This window comes from Oratosquilla oratoria, chromosome 12, assembly GCF_046742065.1.
Source record: "Oratosquilla oratoria isolate Oo_2021 chromosome 12, ASM4674206v1, whole genome shotgun sequence".
In the NCBI taxonomy this organism is placed as follows: Eukaryota; Metazoa; Arthropoda; class Malacostraca; order Stomatopoda; family Squillidae; genus Oratosquilla; species Oratosquilla oratoria.
In genome coordinates, this window is record NC_134788.1 from 20,663,301 (window position 1) to 20,686,022 (window position 22,722).

The 22,722-nt window shown below is 41.3% G+C and overlaps 1 protein-coding gene across 1 annotated transcript; it reads left to right on the forward strand.

Annotated features, from left to right (window-relative positions):
- The first annotated feature begins 8,492 nt into the window (after positions 1-8,492).
- Positions 8,493-21,936, forward strand: LOC143031058 (uncharacterized). Its single transcript, XM_076194435.1, has 2 exons — positions 8,493-8,560; positions 19,425-21,936. Exon 2 carries the CDS (start codon positions 19,724-19,726, stop codon positions 20,750-20,752), a length of 1,029 nt encoding a protein of 342 aa, XP_076050550.1. The 5' UTR covers positions 8,493-8,560; positions 19,425-19,723; the 3' UTR covers positions 20,753-21,936.
- Positions 21,937-22,722: the final 786 nt, after the last annotated feature.

A 22,722-nucleotide genomic window follows, 5' to 3' on the forward strand; every position in this document is an offset into this window, starting at 1 on the left:
GTTCTTTCCCTCATCTCATTGCCGCCACTGTCGTCGCCACTGTAGCCCTCACTCATTGATATGGTAAATAATTTCCTGCAGTTGTTATCTTCTGTCTGGGAGAACCAAACTTCAAGATTCATCAATATCTTTCTTCTGTTAATTCACACACATAGTGCACTCTCCGGAGTTCTTCCAATGAAACCCCTGAGAGTATGTATACAAGATCCTACGTCAGCTTTGCATTGATGTAGTGATTTCCTTAGCTCAGTGATCTTCATATTTAAGATACTCCCCATGCGGTATGATCTTACATTCGTGAACCAATTGATTTTTCTCCACCCATTCACCAATCAAATTCTTTGTTTCAAGTCTTTACGGCAATATTGTTTACTTAGAATAATCTCGAGTCCCTACATAATTCTCACTTAGGTTACAAAGGAATGTCATATCTGTTGCAGCATGGCTGAGGTAGATGAGTGAAAAATGTAATTTTCGCAGGAAAATTAATTTTTCCCTGATACAAACCTGAGGTACTCCTTACAATAGGATACTTCGCGTAGCGTTAAGATTCCTACCGCTAAACACTGTGTGTTTTTAAAATCCTCACTCCGTGGGTCTGGGCAATGCTTATCCTCAGTAAGGGGCCCTATTGGGGCAAGGGGGCCCTTCCCCTCCACCACAAGTCTCGCACACTATGTTCCATTCTCTGAGCCAGGTATGAAATTAATCACAAGGTTTGTCAGGCAAGGGAGAAGGAACTTGTAGAGGGGTGGTTGAGGAGGGCCATTAGAGGTAAGGAGTACCTCAGGTTTGTATCAGGGAAAAAATAATTTTCCTGCGAAAATTACTTTTGTTCCGAAGAATACAAACTCTTCGGTACTCCTTACAATAGGAGACTCGGACTTAGGAGGGAAGGAAGTTGTTATCTAGCCTGGAAAACCTCCGTAAGGAAATTTTAGTGTGCTAAGACTTACGTTGACCAGACCCCTATATATTACCCTAAACTTTGAAGGGCACCCATTTCTATTCCTAGGAGTGGAGACAGACAGGTTATATTCACTTTTGTACCTCTGAAGGGCTTGAATTGATTCCCTTGGAATGCTTGAGAGCCCTCGGGCGAGGTAAGGGAATGTAGGAGTATGAGAAGGACTTTGGAAAGTTATCATCGTGTTTGCCGAGCCAGAACCTGGATGAGTTGTCAGGCTCGACTGTGTGCTATTGGGGAGGGGTATGTCATTTCAGGACTTCTTGGGCGGCCACTATGGGGCCCAAGGAGAAGTTCCCTAAAGATTCCAACATTACTTCTTTGAAGTAAAAGGAAGTGAACGTATTCTGGCTCTTCCATATACCTGCTTGAAGAACCTGGTTGATTGACAGATTCTTTATGAAGGCTAGGGAGGTCCCTACTGCCCTCAGTTCATGGGCTTTCTCTTTAGGGCAATCTGTGTGGTTCATTTCGTAGGCTCTGCGGATGACTTCCTTGATCCAGTAAGAAATGGAATTCTTAGTGATGAGCTTCGGCTTTAGTAGAGAAGAACAACCTCTTTCATTCTGGTCTAAGATGTTCAGCTCTCGTGAGGTAGGTCCAGATGGCTCGTACCGGGCATAGGACTATTTCCGTTTGTTCTCCCCCTACAAATTCGTCTAAGGAAGGAACACTAAAGGACCAGAATCTAGGGTCGGGCTTGGCAGGATCTTAGTTTTTGGCAATGAAAGTGAAGGAGACCTCTTTCCATCCTTTTGAATGGGTGACTCTATAAGAGATGGCGTGTAGCTCCCCTACTCTCTTGGAAGATGATAGGGCTAGAAGAAAAACTGTCTTCAAGGTGAGGTCCTTCAGATGTGCTTCTCGGAGGGGATCGCAAGGGCATGGAAATTTCTGGTGAAAGGGCTAGGTCCATTCCCTTCAGAGAAAACACCTGAATTAGTGCTGCCCTATAGCCTAACACTGCCGAGAGGGAGATCTTCTTGGACTTCCTGGGGAAGTGGAAGAAGGAGGCGATCTCAGGAACGGTGGCTTGATCTGGGACTATTTTCCTGGAGTGGCACCATTCTGCAAAGGCATTCCATTTCCCTTGATAAAGGTTAGCTGAGGAAGAGCAAATAGGAGTGGACATGTCTTCCACCACCTCTCTGGGAAAACCCTTCTTTAGGAGGATCCGGACCATAGTCTGAACGCGTGAAGATTGAGTGCTGAAGGGTTCTTGTGCCAAGCCCCGTTGATAGATTGATGTAGAAGATCTGGTCTTCCCTGAAGGGCCAGGGGATCTTCTACTGTGAGATCGGGGGCGTCTGGAAACCATGGGGCTTCTAGCCACCAAGGAGCGATCAAAGTCATCCGAAGGTTGGATGCGTTTCTTGCTCTCTGGAGCACCTTCTGGGGCAAGGGAAACAGTGGGAAAGCGTAGGTGTCTAGGTTGTCCCAACTTTGCAGAAGAGCGTCCTCTCTTGCTGCCAGAGGATCCGGGAGAGGGCTGAAATATTTTGGGAGATGGTGATTCCATGTCGTGGCGAAAAGATCCACCAGAGGGGAGCCCCATTTGTTGAGGATGAAGTTCGCTACTTCTTGATGGAGGGACCATTCTGTGCTGATTATCTGACTCCTTCTGCTGAGGTGGTCCGCCCAGACATTCTTCTTCCCTGGGATGTAGCGAACTTTGAGCGACACTTGGAGATTCTCGGCTAGATTGAGGATGTCCATAGTCAGAAGGCATAGGTCCTGGGAGACTGTGCCCCCTTGCTTGTCCAGGTAGGCTACTACCGAGGAATTGTCCAACATATACCCACTACTTTCCCCGAGACTTGATCCTTGAAGTGACGGAGAGCCAGGAGTACTGCTTTCAACTCTAGCCAGTTGATATGGGCTGTCTGCTCGACTGTGGACCAGGAACCGCTGACGTGATCGTCGTTGAGGTGGGCTCCCCAGTCCTCCTTGGAGGCATCGGAGAACAGGAGGACTTCGGGGGGAGATGGGCCGAGGGGCATCCCCACGAGCAGGTTGCACGGATCCTTCCACCAGAGAAGAGAATTCTTTACTTCTTCGGTGAGGGTGATGTGTTGTAGAGGTTCTCCCTCTTGCGGGGACCACTGAGACTTGATGAGCCACTATAGCGGTCGCATTCTTTTTCTGCTCCTGGGGATTAATCTTTCTACGGAGGCCATATGGCCCAGGAGGATTTGGCACTGTTTCGCCGTCAGGAATCCGGTCGATAGTGCTTGTGTGACAAAAGAAGTGAGATTCTGGATCCTCTTTTCTACTGGGAAGGACTGCATTAGATGTGAGTCCAGGACCATACCAAGGTACGTAACTCTGTTTTGGCAAGAAATCTGACTTCTTCTGGTTTACTACGGTGCCCAATTTTCAGACGAAGGTTAGGACCATTATCAGGTGTTCTTGGCATAGCTGGGCGGAATGGGTAAGGATCAGCCAATCGTCCAGGTAACGGAGTAGGCGAATTCCCTTGGAGTGGGACCATGCTGAAACGAGTTTGAACACTCTGGTGAAGACTTGGGGTGCTGTGGAAAGTCCGAAGCATAGGCAGATGAACTGGAAGGTGCTGCCCTTGTGGACGATTCTGAGGAATTTCCTGGAGGAGGTATGCGCTGGTACTTGGAAATAGGCATCTTGGAGGTCCAGCGACATCATGAAGTCCCCTTCCCTGATAAACGTCCTTACGGACTCTGGGGTGTCCATTCGGAACTTCGTCAGGGAAAGGAACTTGTCGAGTGGAGACAAATCGATGACTGGTCTCCACCCCCCTGTTGTCTTTTCTACTAAGAATAGTCTTGAGTAGAACCCTTGGTCCGAGTCGAGACTTCTTCTATAGCTCCTTTCTGGAGCAGAACGGAGATTTCCTCCGCTAGGGCCCGCCCGCGAGCCGAGTCCGGATGGTAGCTGCTGACTTGGATGGGATAGGAGGAGAGGTTTGGGACAGAGTGAAAAGGAAGACGATACCCTGTCTTGATGACTTGTAGGGTCCAGTCTTCCGCCCCGGCCTCTTCCCATGCCCTCCAGTAGAGAGAGATGCAACCCCCTATCTTCTGCAGACGAGCAGGCGAATTCCTAGAATTTTCTGTGGGGGGTGGGGTCCGGAGCCTCTGTGATGTTTGTGCTTAGGTTCTCTATTCGGAAAGGTGCAGGTTTTTTTTTTTTTGTCTGTATTTTCGACGTTGAAAGGGGTGGCCTTTCTTCTTTCTTAGGGTGATGAAAGGGCTGTCTCTGCGTCTGAGAGGGCCAAGGGGCTGATGGGGGGGGGGGCTTGGCCTCGAGGTAGGAACGGCGACTCTCTCGATGGCTCTGTTGTGCATCAGTTGGTTTTTGCTTGTGATTGCTGAATCCACCATTTCCGGGGGAATCAGTGTGTGGGTTAGAAGGGGGGCCCTCTTCAATGGAGCATAAATTTCTCTGAGGAGGAGGTCACTGGGGTCCCCTAGGATGGAATCTCTCCTGCGTGATTCAGTGTCGGCCCAAGACGTTGAAAGGCAGGCCGCTTGATGCTTCAGGGCTCTGCTCGAGCTTTCCAATAGAGTCTGGAGGTCGTATTCCTCATGGGGTTGCAGCTTGGGTAAAAACTCCCTTACTGAAGCCAAAGCACGTTCCAGCCAGGAGTTCACCGCGAGGGACAGAGCCAGGCACTGAACGAGGTCCCTGGATTCTCTGCCGGAAAGGATTACGTTTCTTCTGAGGAGTGAATCCACGTCCGCTTTGACAAGCTCTGGTAACCTAACCGGGATCGAGGCTTCTTCGAGGCTTGTCCCTGATGGGGTGTAGAAGCGTTTTTTATTTTCCACTGGAACAGAGAGCCAACGCGCTTTCTCGGTTGTCATTTTTGTGAGGGCGTCGGAGGCCTGGCTCATGGCTCTGACAGTCTGTGTACTCCATGGGAGTTGGATTGGAGGGTAGCCGGAGTCTGCTCGGTCAGCGAGAAACCCCGCGTCTTCATCATCGTCACTGATCGGTTGCGGAGGGTGGGGGTCATGTTCCGATCAACTGGAACATGTTCTAGGGGGTCTCTTTTGGGTGTTGAAGCCTTTCGAACTTCCGAGTTCAACAGCAACTTTTCTTGAGTTTCCCGGATGAATTCACGTTGTTCATCCATCATCTGTTCTCTCATTGTGTTAAAGAGGGAATAGATAGTGGAGAGAAGTTCCTAGAAATGCCCGCTTGGAGAGTCCCGATTGGGTTCGGAAGGTCCGGGGGACCCTAAGGGGAGGTTCTCTCTTCTGGTCGAGGTGGTTTTACTCGCAAGTAACGCTCGCGTTAGGTTTACCTTGGTCCTCCTGATCAACGGGCAAGGCAAGGGCTCCGTTGATCACCCGGCTCTTCCTATGATGGGTTATAGGTGGACTTCGGGATTCCTGATTAGAAGAGGCTAAAGCACTCTTTTTCTTCGAACCCGGGTTCTTTGTCCGTCTCGGACTCGAGCTTCCGGGAAAGGTAGAGGGCGAACCTCAAGCAACCGCCTCCGGGAAAAAAAAAAAAAAAAAACTCGTATAGGAGCGGTGGCTAGAGGTGGCCGGAGTCGCATGTCCGTCTAAGGTAACCGCCCTGGTTGAAGGAATACAAGACAATTTGGCCCGAGATTGACTCGAGGTGGACGTTGTACAACCTTCTTATATACTACGCTTTGGAGGAGAGAGAGAATTGCTCGTCTCCTCTGAAGTCGCAGTATGCCTTCTCTTGTTTTTTTGGGGGTGAAGGTGGAAGCCATTTTCTGTGCTTGTGCACCTTTTTCCCTGCATGCACCCCTTTCTTGTAAGCATGAAAGTACACTGACCACTGATTATCATCCCGTTGAGTGCACGTCGTCTCACACGGGGATGAAAAGGGCAGGGATATTTCCCTTCAGCGAAGGTACACAACCTATCTTGAACCACAACAACACTAGAACCAGATTCCATACTTACAGTGAAGGGTAGGATACCCGGTGGCGGTTGTGGGAATAATAAAGGATGTAGATAGCACTCAAAGAAATTCCAGGGCACAGGATGTCGTGGATAAACACCGATGTACAGGATAGATAGACACCGATGAATTGTAAGGACGACGAGCTCCTTAGCGTTCTGGAAACAGCTGGAGGCGATCGAAGCCGGTTGCATGATTTTCATCACAACACAAACGGCAATACTGTACAGCGTCTCCAATAAGAGATACATCAACAAAATTGGAGCAGGTATTGTTGAGAGATGTTGACCCTTTGGCTACCGCGAAGAGAATGGAGCATAGTGTACGAGACTTGTGGTGGAGGGGAAGGGCCCCCTTGCCCCAATAGGGCCTCTTACTGAGGATAAGCGTTGCCCAGAGCCACGGAGTGAGGATTTTAAAAACACATAGTGTTTAGCGGTAGGAATCTTCTTAACGCTACGCCAAGTATCCTACTGTATCCTACTGTAAGGAGTACCGAAGAGTTTGTATTCTTCGGAACAAACGGGAACCAAGTTCCTCTTTATTGAGAGCTCAGCAGACAGTCGTAAAAAGCAAAGATTGACGTCATAGTATCAGTACTTGAACAAAAACAAAAGACGTCTATAAAGGATCCAAACATATCAACAACACCAACAGATGTTATAGAGCATCAAAATTCATTATAGAGTATCAAACATACGAGAATCGAATTGTAAGGAACCTACAGCACAAGTATACAATTCTTATACACCAACACAAAGTCTATTGTAAAATAAAAATAAAGCAATAATACAATCAATATCAATTTACCATAATATCAGCAACATATAGATATATATTCGAGCTCCCGAGCCTAGATATTTTAATATCTACACAAAGCAGACTCAGGCAGGCAAGTCGCTCGGGCTGTTATCTACAAACAATATTACCTACGCAGAGCGGAAAAGTGGACTCGTGCACCTCGCTCGGGCTGTTATTTGCAAAGCTACCTACAAAATACAACAGCCCGTCTTCTACCCTCTTTTCTATCAGCCTCTTACAGCTTAAAGAGTGTCAATTTGAAATCTGCGACCAGTTAACGGAAATATTTATCAAGTCGGTTGATGCTGGTTGTATGTCTATTATCTGGGGCGGGCAAATGTTGCTCCTGCTTTCAAAAAGGGAGATAAATCGAGTATATGCAACTACAGGCCAATCAGTTGGACATTAGTTATAGGGTAAATGCTGAATCAGTAATAGCTAATAGAATCAGTGATCACGTCAAGAGACATGATATGATTCGTGACTCACAGCATGTGTGACTAATCTATCTTTTTACACAAAAGTATACAAAGCGTCAGATAACAATGATAGTTAAGATGTTATTTACTATGACTTTAGGAAAGCGTTTGACAATGTGCCGCCCCACCGGAGACTACTAAATAAAGTCAGAGCCCCCCCCCCCCCATGGCATAGGAGGAAAAGTGTATGAATGAATCAGAACTGCTTGGATCAGTGACAGACAGAAACCAGCGGGTCACCATAGACTGTGTAACCTAAATGGGGAAGTGTTTCTAGTGGAGTTCCCCAGGGCTCGGTTTTGGGTCCCTTGTTGTTCATTTTGCATATAAATGACTTGTACGGTGGGGTTAATAGTGATGCTAGTACGTTTGCGGAGGACACTAAAATAGGACGTCTAATCAAGTCAGGAGATGACACCGATATTTTACAGGAAGATCTTAAATTGTTCACATGGTCGGTGAAATGGCAAATGAACTTAAATACATCAAAGGGAAGCGTGTTAAACGTAGGGTTACACAACCCTGAATATATATATATATATAGCTTAGATAACACATTTTAGAGAAATCTGAGTACAAGAGAGACTTGAGAGTTCTAGTGAGTCTTGACTTAAAAAAATCTAGGAAACATTGCATTAGCGCCAGGTATCTTAAATCACAGACCATTAGGTTTCATTGCTAGGATGATTACGAATAGAAGTGCAGAGGTGATTATCAAACTCTATCTGGTGTTAGTTAAACCCATCGTTGTCTAAGCGGTGCAGTTTTGGTCTCCGTCTTATAGAATGGATATGAAATCACTAGAATCAGTACAGAGGAGAATGACCAAAATGATACATGAGCTTAGAAATTTATCTTACGAGGAGAGGATTAGGCATCTTAACTTACACTCTCTGGAAAGACGCAAAGTGTTGGGTGATCTAATAGAGGTGTTCAAGAGGATCAAAGGCATTAACGAGGGTGACGTAAATAAGGTAATGACATTAAGACAGTAGGGCAGGACTCGCAGTAATGGATTTTAACTGGACGAATTTAGATTTATGAAGGCAATAGGCAAGAACTAGTTTACCAATAGGCCCAACAGGGTGGTCAACGAATGGAATAGGCTTAGTAACCATGTAGTGATCACTAAAACAATCGGTTGTTTTAAGAAACTGTTAAACAACTTTATGAATGGGGATGACAGGTGGTGATGAACATGGAACTGCCAAGCGTAGGCATTATGGTATCTTGGACTGTCCTTCCTTCTTATAGTTTTTGTCGATATTCTTTTGATGATCATCTTTCTAAGTTCCGCTTCTAGTAGCTCATTTGTTTGTCGGAAGCTGATATTTGTAAACACCGTATGTGAAGTTTGGAATGATCAGTAAGGTTTCTTGGCACGAGTATATTGGTGAGGAAGTTTGAAAGTTGTGCTTGTGAATACTGAATTCTATCTCTTGATTTTTTAAGTTTAGTATTTGTACATGCATAAAGACTTTCTATTTTTGGTATTAGAATAATTTTGGCGCAGTATACGTTGTTTTGGTGCTTACACAATTGTTGATTTTTATTCGGATTCAATCATACATACAATAAAATACAATACAGTAAAACTCGTATTATACATAGTAAGTATAATTATACATCCGAGGATGGCACAGAAAGTCAAAAGACTTATTTCCACTGTGGTCCTCATAAAAAATAACATATTAACTAGTAAAAGATTGTCATAAAAAAGCTAGCTTGATTAGAAAAGAAAAAAATAATTGACTAACATGAAAAATATGACTGTACAGACTAGAAAAAAATAAATGACTTGGAAAAATAACTAGTATAAAAGGTGTAAATTAAACATATTGACTATTTTTCTCAGAAAAAACAGTGTCTAAAAGATAACACTTGACTGATTTTTTAAAACTACTTTTAAAACCAATTGATTGTATGCTGATTGGTAAAGAGTTCCAAGCAATGGCACCAGTGTATTTGAACGAACTTTTCCCTAACAAACTATTAAACCAAGGTACAATAATGGATGACCGACTAGAACGAGTTCTCAAGGTATGAGCATTTGTAACAAGTGTAAAAGTATCAGACAAATAACTGGGACAAGTGTCGTTTACAATTTCTCTGAAGCGAAATTAGGTTTTTTTTTTTCTCTACGTGTGTAGTATCTTTTTATGCTAGATGGGAAAGAGAAACTTTGGTTTAGTGCTCAGAAGATTTGCTGAACTATAAATCTTTACAGTTATACTTTCATTAAGCTATAATATGAATATTGGGTTGTCTGATAGCTTGCTGACCAGTTCAGTTTATCGCCAACATGCGGTCCTACTAAATAACGCCCGGTAGCGACCGGCGATTGCCTATGGTGCCCGGGCATTGTGTAAGCCTGTTTTTTCAGTTCCAATGGTTCATATCATATGAATGATTCGTCTACTAGTGAATTCACAAAAAAAAAAAAAAAAAAATGAATTTAGCAGGAGAAATGATGCACAAAGTGGAAAATCCTTTGCTGAATTTAGAGCCCGGACTGTGGTGGTGCTGCCATCTTTGTTTATGTTCAGTCGTTCAAAAATGTGGAATGGCTAAATCGGCAGTTGGAATGTTAGGTTAGGTTAGGCCAATGACCAGACATGAACAAAGTTGGCAGCAGCACCGCCACGGTCCGGGCGCTGAATTCAGCAAAGGATTTTCTGCTTTGTGCTTTGTTTCTCCTGCCAAATTCAGCTTTTTTTTTTTTTTTCTTGTGAATTCACTAGTAGACGAATCATTCATATGATATGAACCATTGGAACTGAAAAAAAAATATATATATATGCTTACACAATGCCCAGGCACCATGGGAAATTGCCAGTCGCTACCAGACGTTGCTGGTCACCAACGAGCGTTGCCGGTCGCTGCCGGGTGTTAATTAGTATGACCCCCAACTCGGGATATTGCCAAATTGTCCCATTGGCTGCTAAGATGCCAACTTTTGTTTTAATAGATGCAAAAGTTGAAGAAATTAAAGTACGATAAGTTCGTCTACTCTAACCTAACCGTGGTGGGCCGACTTGGTCGAGTAGATAGGCCAAGTTGGCGATGGGGTGAATTGACAATTCAGTATTATGATTTGAATGTTCCTTATGTGCACAGGAATCCAGGAGGTCCTGTCAGGAAATAGGAATGCTTCCCCCAACTTGTGCAGCATAAGATTAATTCTTTGCAACAAGTATGTTATAGAGGAGATCCCCATTATTGACAACTGAGAAAATGAAGATGTATCACTCCGGACAATTCTAATTCAGTTTTCTTTCCTTAACCAGTGCAGTGCCCCCCCTCCCACTCCCCCTAAAATCTCAGAGGGATTTGAATTCTTTTTAAGTGGTGGTGGGGGGGGGATCTTTGTATATTGCCTTGTTTGACAAGAAAATATAAAAAAGTATGCTTTTGAAAATTATCTTATGATGAGATGCCTAAATTCATTCAATAGAATAAGTACCAGAGTTTGGAATTTAAAATTTGGAACCTGGTATAAACACAAAAAGCATGTATGCTCTGTTAATGATACACAAGGTAGCTTTTAAAGGATAAAGAAATTAAATGTTAAGGAAATTTTTAATTTATGACATATTTAGAGGGTAATTTAATAATATTGTGCAGCTATATGGTCATATAAGCTTAAAATGAATTAGATTGGGTTAGCTTAATTTATTGTAGATTATAAACAAGTTGTGAATAAGAAAAAATTATTACCTGATATGCTTTTGGAAAAAGCAAACCCAAATTATTAAATTTGAAAGTGAAAGAAGCACAGTTCCCTAAAATAGAAACAAAATTTGTAATGGTGTCACATGTTATTGTGTGGGAAAATCCCTTGTGGACAAATTAACCTATACACCTTGCTACACTATTCATTTTCCTGTGAGAAGTATCCACATATATTTGCTATTTTAATGGGATCCGACCTAATTCTTCATTTCAAAATGCCATCTGCTAAACACTGCTGTTATGGATTATGTTTTAGTGACTCCCATTATTAGGATAGACTGCATACTTAGATCCATTTTTTCAAACCACATTTGGACATTGAAAATGCCAGTGATGGTTTTGAAGATGTGGAAGGGAGGATTTTATCATTGAACATGTGAAGAAAGACTATGCAGCAAATACTTTGTATGTGAATCTGGGCCTACTGATGATTGATCCTACCACATTTAACCTCTTCACTCCGGGGCACATCGCACGTCTGGCAGCATTAGCTGCCCGACGTGTGATGTTGCGTCATAATAATCGCATTATAAAAAATAGAGTCAGTGCTCAATCGTTCGTTCTCTTTCACCCGTGAATATTGATAACCATAGAAAATATGATGAAGCCAGTTTAGAGAGAATGGAGGTTACGTAGGTACAACTACAATAAATATAATCAAGACGCCGATGTCGGCATCATTGCGTACCCACTTGCTCCTCCTCATGATGCCTACGTAGTAGGTGTCACCATATGGAAGTGGTTAATCCTGCCCTCTCAAGCACAGGGCTAGTCTACCAAGCACTGAAACAGAACATTGTAGTCCAATTCCAATATTGTTGATTTATTCATTGTCAACTACAGAGCCTGAGAGACTTAAGCCAGGTCCACTCTGCCTCATGCTGAACTGCATGCAGCAGGTAGTGGTGTTGAAAGCTGAGCTGTCTATACTAATGTCCACACTGAATGGGCATAAGGAAAGAATGCCAGCTTCACAGCTGCAAGTCTTATTTATATCATTGGATAGCTCCTATCATTCTGAGTATTTTGAACCCCATAAAAAAGATCTCTAATTAGTAGTAACAGCCATAGCAATTTAAAATTTTTAGTGTTTGTTAGGTGGGGGTTGTAATGGAGAATAACACAACTGCACCTAACCTAAAAACTCTTGCAAAAGTGTTGCCAGTGCTGGGAGGAGAGAAAGCATAAGATTCTCTTGTCTGTAGATGCGTACAATTTTTGTTACTGGCCCAATTTTATCAAAGAAAATTTTGTAAATATAAAGTTGTTTGTCAGTGTCACAGATGCAATTCATATCTGTATCATTAGATAGCTTCTATCATTCAGAGTATATTGAACCCAATAAATATCCCAAGTTAATAGTAACATCAGTACAAGTTTAAAAAAAAAGTGTATTTTTTATGGGGGGGGGCTGCTGCACCTAACATCTCATTTTTAATGTCATGGCTCAGAGTAACTCTTTCCTCGTATCATCAAGGCTTGCATTTATGTCACCACCTTGCTCTTGATGTTCTATAAGTAGGGATGCTGCATGGCCACTTCATGGGGCCATGACAGAGAGCAAAACTTTTCATCCTCTTTTGGTCTTCTTTATATATTTTAGTTCTCGTTACTCCAACCAATGCTGCCCATATGCTGAATGTGTATCTTGGTTCCAGCAGGGACATTGTCCTCAAACAATAAGTCCTTTGGATATGAGATGCATGTTAACATTATTAATTCCTATCAGTACCTTTCAATACTATTTGTTGGAAGTTTACCCAACTACCAAGTGACAGCAAGGTAACTGTGAAGTAGAATTTGTAGTTTGCTATTGTGAAAAAACAATTGTAATAGAATAAATGCATAAGTAAGATTGTAACAATGATATACAAATAGATAATCAAGGCCTAAATAGAACAAGGATGCTAAATATAATTCAAATCATGTCAAGCAAAGCAAAATAGGAATGACCCAAACCACTAACTACAATAAATAGAAATATTGATTATTATAAGGTATGCCATGCACTTGCTTCTGGTATATTTAATACTGATGGCTGAAAATATAGTTTGCCAGTTGTTACAGTTTGAGAATCTGAAAATGACCAGTAAACTTACTCTGTAAGAAAACTAATATTTCATAGAAATGAACTCAGAATGAAGATGTCAATTCTTATTTATATTATTGTACAGGGTATTGAACTGAATAAGTCTTGTGTGGTCAGAGTGTTATACAGTTAAGTGACAACCTTAGACCATTCAGTCAGTATTCTTTCATGGTCAGAGACTACTCAAGAATGCAAATTGCTTTCAACTTCTATCTGTCCTTTATGTTGCCTTCCTTCCTTAAATCTCCCCTTTACCATCTGTACAATGCGGTCTCTAATACAATATTGTCCCGAAAAATAGTATTGCTGGATGTTGTAAATGGAAACAAATATATTGGTACAACCTCTCTTTTACTACCCGTATAATATTTCTTTAATTGGATATTGTCCCCAAAAATAAAAAGGCTGGACATTGACAATGAAATGCAATACAATCATTAGTACCACTTTTGTATGTAGTCAATTGCAACAACTTATATTGCACAATAGTAAATATAAGTTGAATAATGGTGAATTGGTTTGTACTGACCTGAAATTGCTAAGAGAGAGTGGAAGGGAGTGAAGGATGGAGTAGAACTAGGAGAGGAGGAGGAATGGGGATGGTTCAAGGAGGGAGTCAAAAGGTGTGCAAAGATGGTGTGTGGAACAAGGAGGACAGGAGGAAATAGAAGGAAGGGTAGTGAATGGTGGGATGAGGAAGCAAAGAAGGTTGTAGAAGAGAAGAAACGAGCATTCACAGATTGGCTACAAAATATGAGAGATACAAAGAAAAGGAAAGAGAAGTGAAGCATAAGATGAAGGAGGCAAAGAGGAGAGCAGATGTGTAATGGGGCAAGAGTATGACAGAAAATTTTGAAAGTAATAAAAATGTTATGGAAAGAAATCAAGTGAGGAAGAGGAGGTGAATCAAGAAGAGAAGAAAAGGTAAAAGGTGCAGATGGAGAGATGTTAATGGAAGAGAAAGTAAGAGGAAGATGGGCAGAGTATTTCATGGAGTTGCTGAATATGAAAGAGGATAGGGAGGGAAAGGTAGTTGCAGTGGGAAGTGCTAAGAAAATAACCATGATGAGTGAGGAAAATGGAGGAGAAATAAGGAAAGATGAAGTGAAGGCAGTTGTTAAGATGATGAGAGCAGGTAAGGCACCTGGTCTGGATGGATGCCATGCAGAATGTCTGAAAAAAGGAGGTACAGTGATGGACTGGCTGGTGAGGTTATTTAATGTTTGTTTAAGAGAGGGTAGAGTGCCAGAGGACTGGAGGAGTGCCTGTATAGTTCCACTTTACAAGGGAAAAGGGGACAAGTGTGAGTGTAGTAGTTTCAGAGGGATTAGCTTGTTAAGTGTAGTTGGGAAGGATTATGGGAGGGTCTTGACTGAGAGGATTAGGAGAGGAGCAGAGGGAGTAATTGGTGAGGAACAGTGGGGGTTTAGGACAGATTCAGGTTGCATTAATCACATTTTTGTGGTAAGACGGATATGTGAGAAAGCTATAGGAAAAGGTAAGGATATTTTTGAGGGCTTTTATGGATTTGGAAAAGGCTTATGACAGGGTAGACAGGAGGGCACTGTGGGAGGTATTGCAGATATACGGGATAGGAGGAAAGCTTTTAGGAGCTGTCAAGAGTTTTTACAAGAGTAGTAGAGCATGTGTCAGGATTAGAAATGGAGATAGTGAGTGGTTTGAGGTAAAGGTGGGACTTTGTCAGGGATGTATTATGTCACCCTGGCTGTTCAATTTATACATGGATGGGGTGGTGCAAGAGGTAAATGCAAGGATGGTGGGTCAGGGATTGGAGATGGTTAAAGAAAATGGAGAAAAGTGGGAGATAAGCCAGCTGTTGTTTGTGGACAACATGGCGCTTGTAGCAGGATCAGAGGAGGGATTGAGGAAGTTAGCGACATAGTTTGGGAAAGTGTGTGAAAGAAGTTGAAGATAAATGTGGGTAAAAGTAAGGTGATGAGATGTACAAGGGGTGAAAGTGGCAGCAGACTGGAAGTGAATATTAGGAGAGAATGGAGGAAGTGGATAGTTTCAGATACTTGGGTGCAAATATGGCAGGAAAGGGAGGAATGGAGGTAGAATGTAGATTGAGAGAGGTGAGTAAATGCCTTGGTGGATTAAAAAGTGTAATGAGAAATAGATATTTGGGAATGGATGGTAAGAGGAGATTGTATGAAGGAATAATTGTACTGACTGCACTGTATGGAGCAGAAACATGGAACACAAGAGAGGAAGAGAGAAGGAGTTTGAATGTGTTTGAAGTGAGGTGTCTGAGAAGTATGATAGGGGTTACTAGGCTGGATAGAGTGAGAAATGAGGTGAGGAGAACAGTGGTCAAAAGGGAGTTGGGAGATCGGGTGGATGAAAGAGTATTGGGATGGTTTGGACACATGTAAAGAATGATTGAAGAAAGACTAGTAAAAGAGGTGTGGAAGGAGTGAGCATAAGGGGCCGACCTAGGATGATATGGATGGATGAGGTAAAAGGGGTTTTGGGGAAAAGTGGAATGTCTGTTGATGAATGATGGGAGAGGATAGAAGACAGGGGTGAATGGAGAATGGTTATATATGGATGATGTGATCCATGAGGTGGAATGGGTGGGGGATGAGGGAGTATGTGTGAGAGAAATTTGACGCAGCCTGAAGTGATTTCTGCCCGTCCTCTCCTTTTCTGCCTGAGGGGATGGAGAGGTCGCCGATTTAATGAAGCGGCCTTGCTGTAGATGTGCTGTGTCTTGTGACACTGCTTCTGACCCAAGGAGGTGGACAAGATGCATGGATAACCCATCATCCAAGAGGTGCCAAGATAAGAGGGTGGAGGGGAGTATAGTGTGATAGGGATGGAATTGGTGGGGGTGGTTTTTATGCCTTTTTCTTTTTGGCTACCTCCCTTGTAAGGGGGAAAAAAAACTTTGGTATATGTATGTTCTGAAATTGAACCATAATCAAAATATACAAATATAACTTCACCACATCAAAAAAAATTTGGGGGGGGAGTAATGGCCATCCCAGGCCACTCTGCTCACTGAAAATACTATTTTGAATATTACATTTTACAAACATGTTTTGCAATACATACAACATAGTCTTAGGTCTTTGGACCGTTCAGTATTACCATATTGTATTATAGCAATAGAGTACTGTTGAAGATTAGAAAATGATAGATTGTGTTATCTATTTCAAAAAACGTATTTGAAGGTTATAAGAATATACATACATATACCAAGGACTTTTTCCTTCTGACAAGGGAGGTAGCCAAAGTCAAAAGACATAATTCCACTTCCACTTAATATCCCTCCCTCCACCCGTATTATTTTAACTCCTACTGTAGATGATGGGGCATCTCTGACTCTCACCCATTGCCCTGGGTCAAAAGCAATGCAGCAAGACACAGCACAGCCACAGCAAGGCCACTTTATTTAATCATTGATGCCCCCTCCATCCTATCATGCAGAATCATTGAAGACGGGGTGAAATCCCTTTGGGCTGCATCAAAATACATTCACACATAACCATTCCCTAACCCTCCTCATCCCACACCCACCCTCTTCCATGCATCACAGCATCATCCATACACAACCATTCTCCACTCACCCCTGTCATCTGCCTTCTCCCTTCCTTCCTCAACAGATATCCTCCTCTTGCTCAGTGCCCCTTTTACCCATTCCATCCATCTCATCCTTGGTTGCCCCTTCATGTTAACTCTATCCACCTGTACCTACCACATTTCTTTTACTTATCTTTCTTCACTCATTCTTTTCATGTGTCCAAACCATCTCAATACTCTTACATAAACCCTATTTCCAAACTCATTTTCCACTCCCACTCTCCTCCATACCTCCTTGTTTCTCACTTTGTCCAACCTTGTAAACCCTACCATACTTCTCAGACAATTCTTCTCAAACACCTCCATTTGCCGCTATCACCTGTCTTCGTGCTATGATATGATAAATAACATTTTGTCATTATTATTTATTATTTTATCATTGTATGCATTATTACATATGTATTTATCTATAGATTGTGCTTGTTTTGTGTAATCTAAGTTAGTTTTGGGGTAATTTCGTATCGCTGGAACGGATCAATTCTATTTCCATGAATTTAAATAGGAATAATTGTTTTGAGGTACAATTTTTTTTTTTTCTTTTTTTTTTTTTCTTTTTTTTTTTCTTTTGACATACGACGGCGGTCATGGAACAAATTATTTTCGTACTTCAAGGTATCACTGTGTGTGTATATATATATATATATATATATATATATATATATATATATATATATAGATACACACACACACACACTTACAGATACCCATTTCTCATGACAATCCCCCAGGGCATATGCTTGCTTCTGTTGATCTACATATATATATAATATATATATATGCAAGAAAAACACTAGGAACGTATGTTCACAAATGCATAAGTGTCAACCACTAGGAAAAGTAAACTAAGGAAGCAGAGCACTTTCGTATAACTACTACATCTTGAGTGCTGGTACAAAGGAGGAATTATAGAATGAAGACACAAGGTACAAAATGTATGGCTGAATGAGACATGGAAAGAAAAGAGGGAATTCGGAGAGGTAGTGGAAGAAGTACACGTGACATTTGATACCGTCTTGGTAACCAACAAGTATGGGCCAATTGCTCATAACTGGTATATTACAATTTAAATCATTTTGAAATTTCATGGCAAATATAACTATCTAATTTGTACAAACCTTGATGGAGATTAACATTTATTCCCTTACTAGATTTGATCAAACTGCATTCAATTAACATCACAGAAAGAAATTTAATTATATGAAAAAAATATTAGTACCTGCTAATTAATATGAAAGCCAGTTGTACAGATTATAAGCTGGACTTGAGTAAGTGTTTAATTCTTCTTTTCAGTTTATCTATCTCATCACTTATCAGCAGTGCTACTTCTCTCCCTCACTTTCTTATCACTTCTGATACCATACCTACCCCACTCCCAAAGTGACTCCTACTCTTCTCCTTCAGCTTAGTACTAACACATTCATCTTTTCACAAACATACAACCAATAACCACTTTTACTCTCTACCACATCCACACACAGTTAATGACCCAGTTACTAGTGATTTGGTTGGAGTCCTCATTCCAGATCCTTCTATGCCTTGACATTTATTAGAAGAAGAAAAATTTAGAGTGGAGGATCCCAAATGCTGTCACTCTTTCCCAATTTCCCTATTGATCATGCATTAGACCACAGAGGCAGTCATAGAAAAACTCAATGGGGGGCACGTAAGAAAACTTGAAGAAAATAGCAGCAAAATTATAATTCCACTAAAGAATAATTTAGAATGCATCTACCTAATGAATGAATGAATGAATGAATGAGAGCTTCGATCCAACTTGTGTGCTTCTGCTTGACTGATCTTCTAGAAATGTACAACACAATAACCTGAGACCATGATAAAAGGGAAGGAAATGTTGTAAACCTTCTTGTTGAACTTATACTACTAGCAGTTTTTCATGGTTTTATTCATGGGATACCTTTGTTTCTTGAGGCGCCAATAATGGGAACTTGTACATAAGATGGAGAGTATAGTTGACCATTTTCAAAACATTTGACCCCCTCACCACCTCCATGACGAGGTGAAGCCAGCCCTGGGAGGATGTCACCAAGTCTCTAAACTATCCCTGAGATCTCTCTTTATATAAAAACATCTTGAATAAGTCATCCTTCCAGACTTTCTTTTGTACTATGCCATGATTAAAATCATTCTATCTAAAACCTTCATTTGAGTGTTCAAGTTGATTGGCAGCAGACAGACATTGTTGGATTGTAACCATGTTCTATGATATAACTAGACAATTGGTATTTCCTTTGTGTCTAATTTTCATTGCCAGCTTTTCCTTTATTATGTTGGTATCCCATATATGTATAAAATCATTAGGGAGTTCAGAAGACTAAGTTCTTATGAGCCAATGTAGATAGTCTTAAATAGGAGTATTTTTTTTTTATTAGAACAGAATTTAAATACTTTGCCACATCTGATCTAGAGGGTTTTTTTTTTTACCTAATCTGGTCTTGCAATCTTTGCTGGAGCCCTTCCGTAGTGGAACATCATTAAGGGTAATATTACAAATCTGTACCTCTATCCTGTTTGGGTAATGAACATCAGTTCCCCTGTTATAAGGTAATAAGTTTTTTTTTTTTTTCCTTTTCTTTTGGGCAGGACTTGTATACCCATGAAGCTCTGAGTAGATAGATTATGTCAAATGTATATATTATAAGGACCTCAACACAGTACCAATGTTACATTAGATATGATGTCCAGTACAGAAGAAAAACCTTTTTGAGCATGACTTTTGTGATGCAAGTTTCTCACCAAAATGTCATCTCAAAATACACTTGGAAAAACCAAACCAGGAAAAAGGTTTTACATTCTGATTTTTGCATTGCAGGTTTCTCACCAAAGAGCAGGTTCTAATGCATGTGATGAGTGACACAATAGAAAATCCTTTCCAGTGTAACTCATTACCGTAATGCAGGTTTTTCACAAAAGGGAAAACTCAAAAGGCATGAGATGACCCACACAGGAGATAAGCCTTTCCAGGGTGAGTGACCTATGCGATGCAGCTTTCTCAGAAAAGGAAGGGTACTATCAAAAAGCATGTGATGACCGACCCACACAGGAGAGAAGCCTTTTCAATGTGAAATATGTGGTAAAGCTTTCTCACAAAAGTGTAGCCTCAAAAGCCTTATGATGACCCACACAGGAAAGAAGCCTTTCCAGTGTAGCATATGTTTTGCAGGTTTCACAGAAAAGGGTAATCTCAAAAAGCATGCCAAGATCCACCCGGGAGAGACGCCTTTCCATTGTGACCTGTGTGATGCAGCTTTCAAAGAAAAGGGTACTCTCAAAAGGCATGTGATGACCCACACAGGAGAGAAGCCTTTCCAGTGTGGCCTATGTGATGCAGCTTTCACACAAAAGGGTGCTCTCAAAAGACATGTGATGACCCACACAGGAGAGAAGCCTTTCCAGTGTGGCCTATGTGATGCAGCTTTCATAGAAAAGGGTACTCTCAAAAGCCATGTGATGACCCACACAGGAGAGAAGCCTTTTCAGTGTGGCATATGTGATGCAGCTTTCACACAAAAGAGTAATCTCAAAAAACACATGATGACCCACACAGGAGAGAAGCCTTTCCAATGTGACCTATGTGATGCAGCTTTCACAGAAAAGACACGTCTCAAAAACCATGTAATGATCCACACAGGAGAGAAGCCTTTTCAATGTGAAATATGTAGTAAAGCTTTCTCACAAAAGCTTAGTTTCAAAAGGCATCTGATGACCCACAGAGGAAAGAAGCCTTACCAATGTGAGCTATGTGATGCATCTTTCCCACTAAAGAGTGGTCTCAGAAAACATGTAATGACCCACACAGGAGAGAAGCCTTTCCAGTGTGGCCTATGTGATGCAGCTTTCACACAAAAGGGTGCTCTCAAAAGCCATGTGATGACCCACACAGGAGAGAAGCCTTTCCAGTGTGGCCTATGTGATGCAGCTTTCACACAAAAGAGCTCTCTGAAAATGCATGTGATGACCCACACAGGTGAAAAACCTTTCCAATGTGAACTATGTGATGCAGCTTTCTCACGAAAGGATGTTCTCAAAAACCATGTGACGACTCACACAGGTCAGAAGCCTTTCCAGTGTGAACTATGTGATGCAGCTTTCTCACGAAAAGCTACTCTCAAAAGCCATGTGATGGCTCACACAGAATAGAAGCCTTTCCAGTGTGGCCTATGTGATGCAGCTTTTGTACAAAACAGAAATCTTAAAGCTCATCTGATGACCCACATAGGAAAGAAGCCTTTCAAGTGTTATATATCAGTGTGATGCAGCTTTTGTATGAAACAGTCATCTTAAGGTTCATGTGATGACCCACACAGGAGAGAAGCCTTTTCAGTGTGGTAACTGCAGTGCAGCTTTTTCACAAAAGGGTAGTCTTAAAAGGCATGTGATGATCCACACAAGTGGTGATTGATACAGCTTTTTTCAGAAAAATATTCTCTCCAAATCCATGTGATGGTTCATACAGGAGAGAAGCCTTACTAGTGTGATTCATATTCTCATGAAAGATTTGTCTCAAGAACCATGTTATGACCCATACTTGAAAGACATTTTATATTCAATGTAAGAGAGGGAGCTTTCTTAGGTAACCCTACTCTTTCATTAAAACCATAATTAGTAGGGAAGCCTCAGTGTGACTTTGTCTCTTCATCATTCTCATGTAAGAGTATCCTAAACATAATTATTAGTATTGTGGTCAGTGGCTTACCAGCACTTCTATCCATGTGATCAATATGAAATCACTGTCAAACATTAAGTTATATCTTACGTATTGGTCAAGTTAGTCAAGGTGTATATGTTTTAATTTGGCTGCTCATGTTGGCATCCTGTTTCATGTATTTTTAATTTTTGTGCTATTTATAGTTTTGTTAGTTCACTTTTTATAACTGTGGGTGTGAAGATTGCCCAAGATTTGGTGTAGTGTGATTATTGTTTGAGGGGGCAGATGAGGGAAGAATTGTATATGTAGTATTGTGAGGGGAACACACGTAAATGACAGAAACTAAATTCAATGCCAGAACCCTAAATTCCACACATTCATGTCACAAACTGAGAACTTTTTGTATTTGTTTAGAACTAGCAGGATTTACTCCAACGATATAGTATTTATAAAAGAAAATAAAAAGTTACAAAATAAATAAATGACTTGTATCATGAATATAGATAGTATGTTTTAGACATTAAATAGGAAGTGTAGAAAAATGTTAAATGATTTTCAACTTGTATGAAATCCAAATGTATTGATGGTAAACTGACATCAATTAGTATACTTTTCTTGTTCATGGTTTAACTGATACTTTATCAATTGTATGTCCTTTTCAATAAAATACTTAGTACATTATAACTGCATTATGTTTCCACATATTACTTCATATCTTATTGATTATGAATACTATTTGATATATAATTTATATATATATTTTTTTACAATACACAAAAGTAATCTTAGGGTTTTCTTTGGTTTGTTCAGCATTACCAGATTGTATTATAGCAATATAGCACTGTTCAAACTTGAAAAATTAATTTGTTATATATTTAATAAAAGATTTTTTTAAGACTGAAAAGACAAGAAATGATATTTTAGTGCTTGAAAACTCAAATTGTGTGAATGTGTGGTACTTGCTTGGTTGTTGGTGATCCTCTTCCTTCGGCTGCTTCTGGGTCGGTCCTTACTCCTCCTTGGAACACTCGATCACGCGGCCACGGTCCCTAAGCTAACTTCCCTATCTCCTAACTTCTAATACTAGCCCCTCCCTTGCATTCAGATTCATACCTCCACACACGCACAGTCCTTGCTCGGCACTGTCGACCCACACCGATGCGCGGGCACTCCCCCCCCCCTGTGGGTACCAACACTCGCGCCCTTTGATGACCCCCCCCCATCAGGGGTGCCAACCGCCCGTACCCGTCCGCGTCACATACACTCACGTTCACACCACAGAATGCTGGCCTACCTTAATTCCATCTGATTTATTAGCACTATCAGACTAATTACAGCAGTATAGAAATTTAAAGATTGGCAAAATGGACTATGCATATATTTAATATGCAAGAGCGACTGAATAGAAAATTGTACAATATTATCAACAAAAGACATAGATTAGAGAAAAGAAAGAGAAACA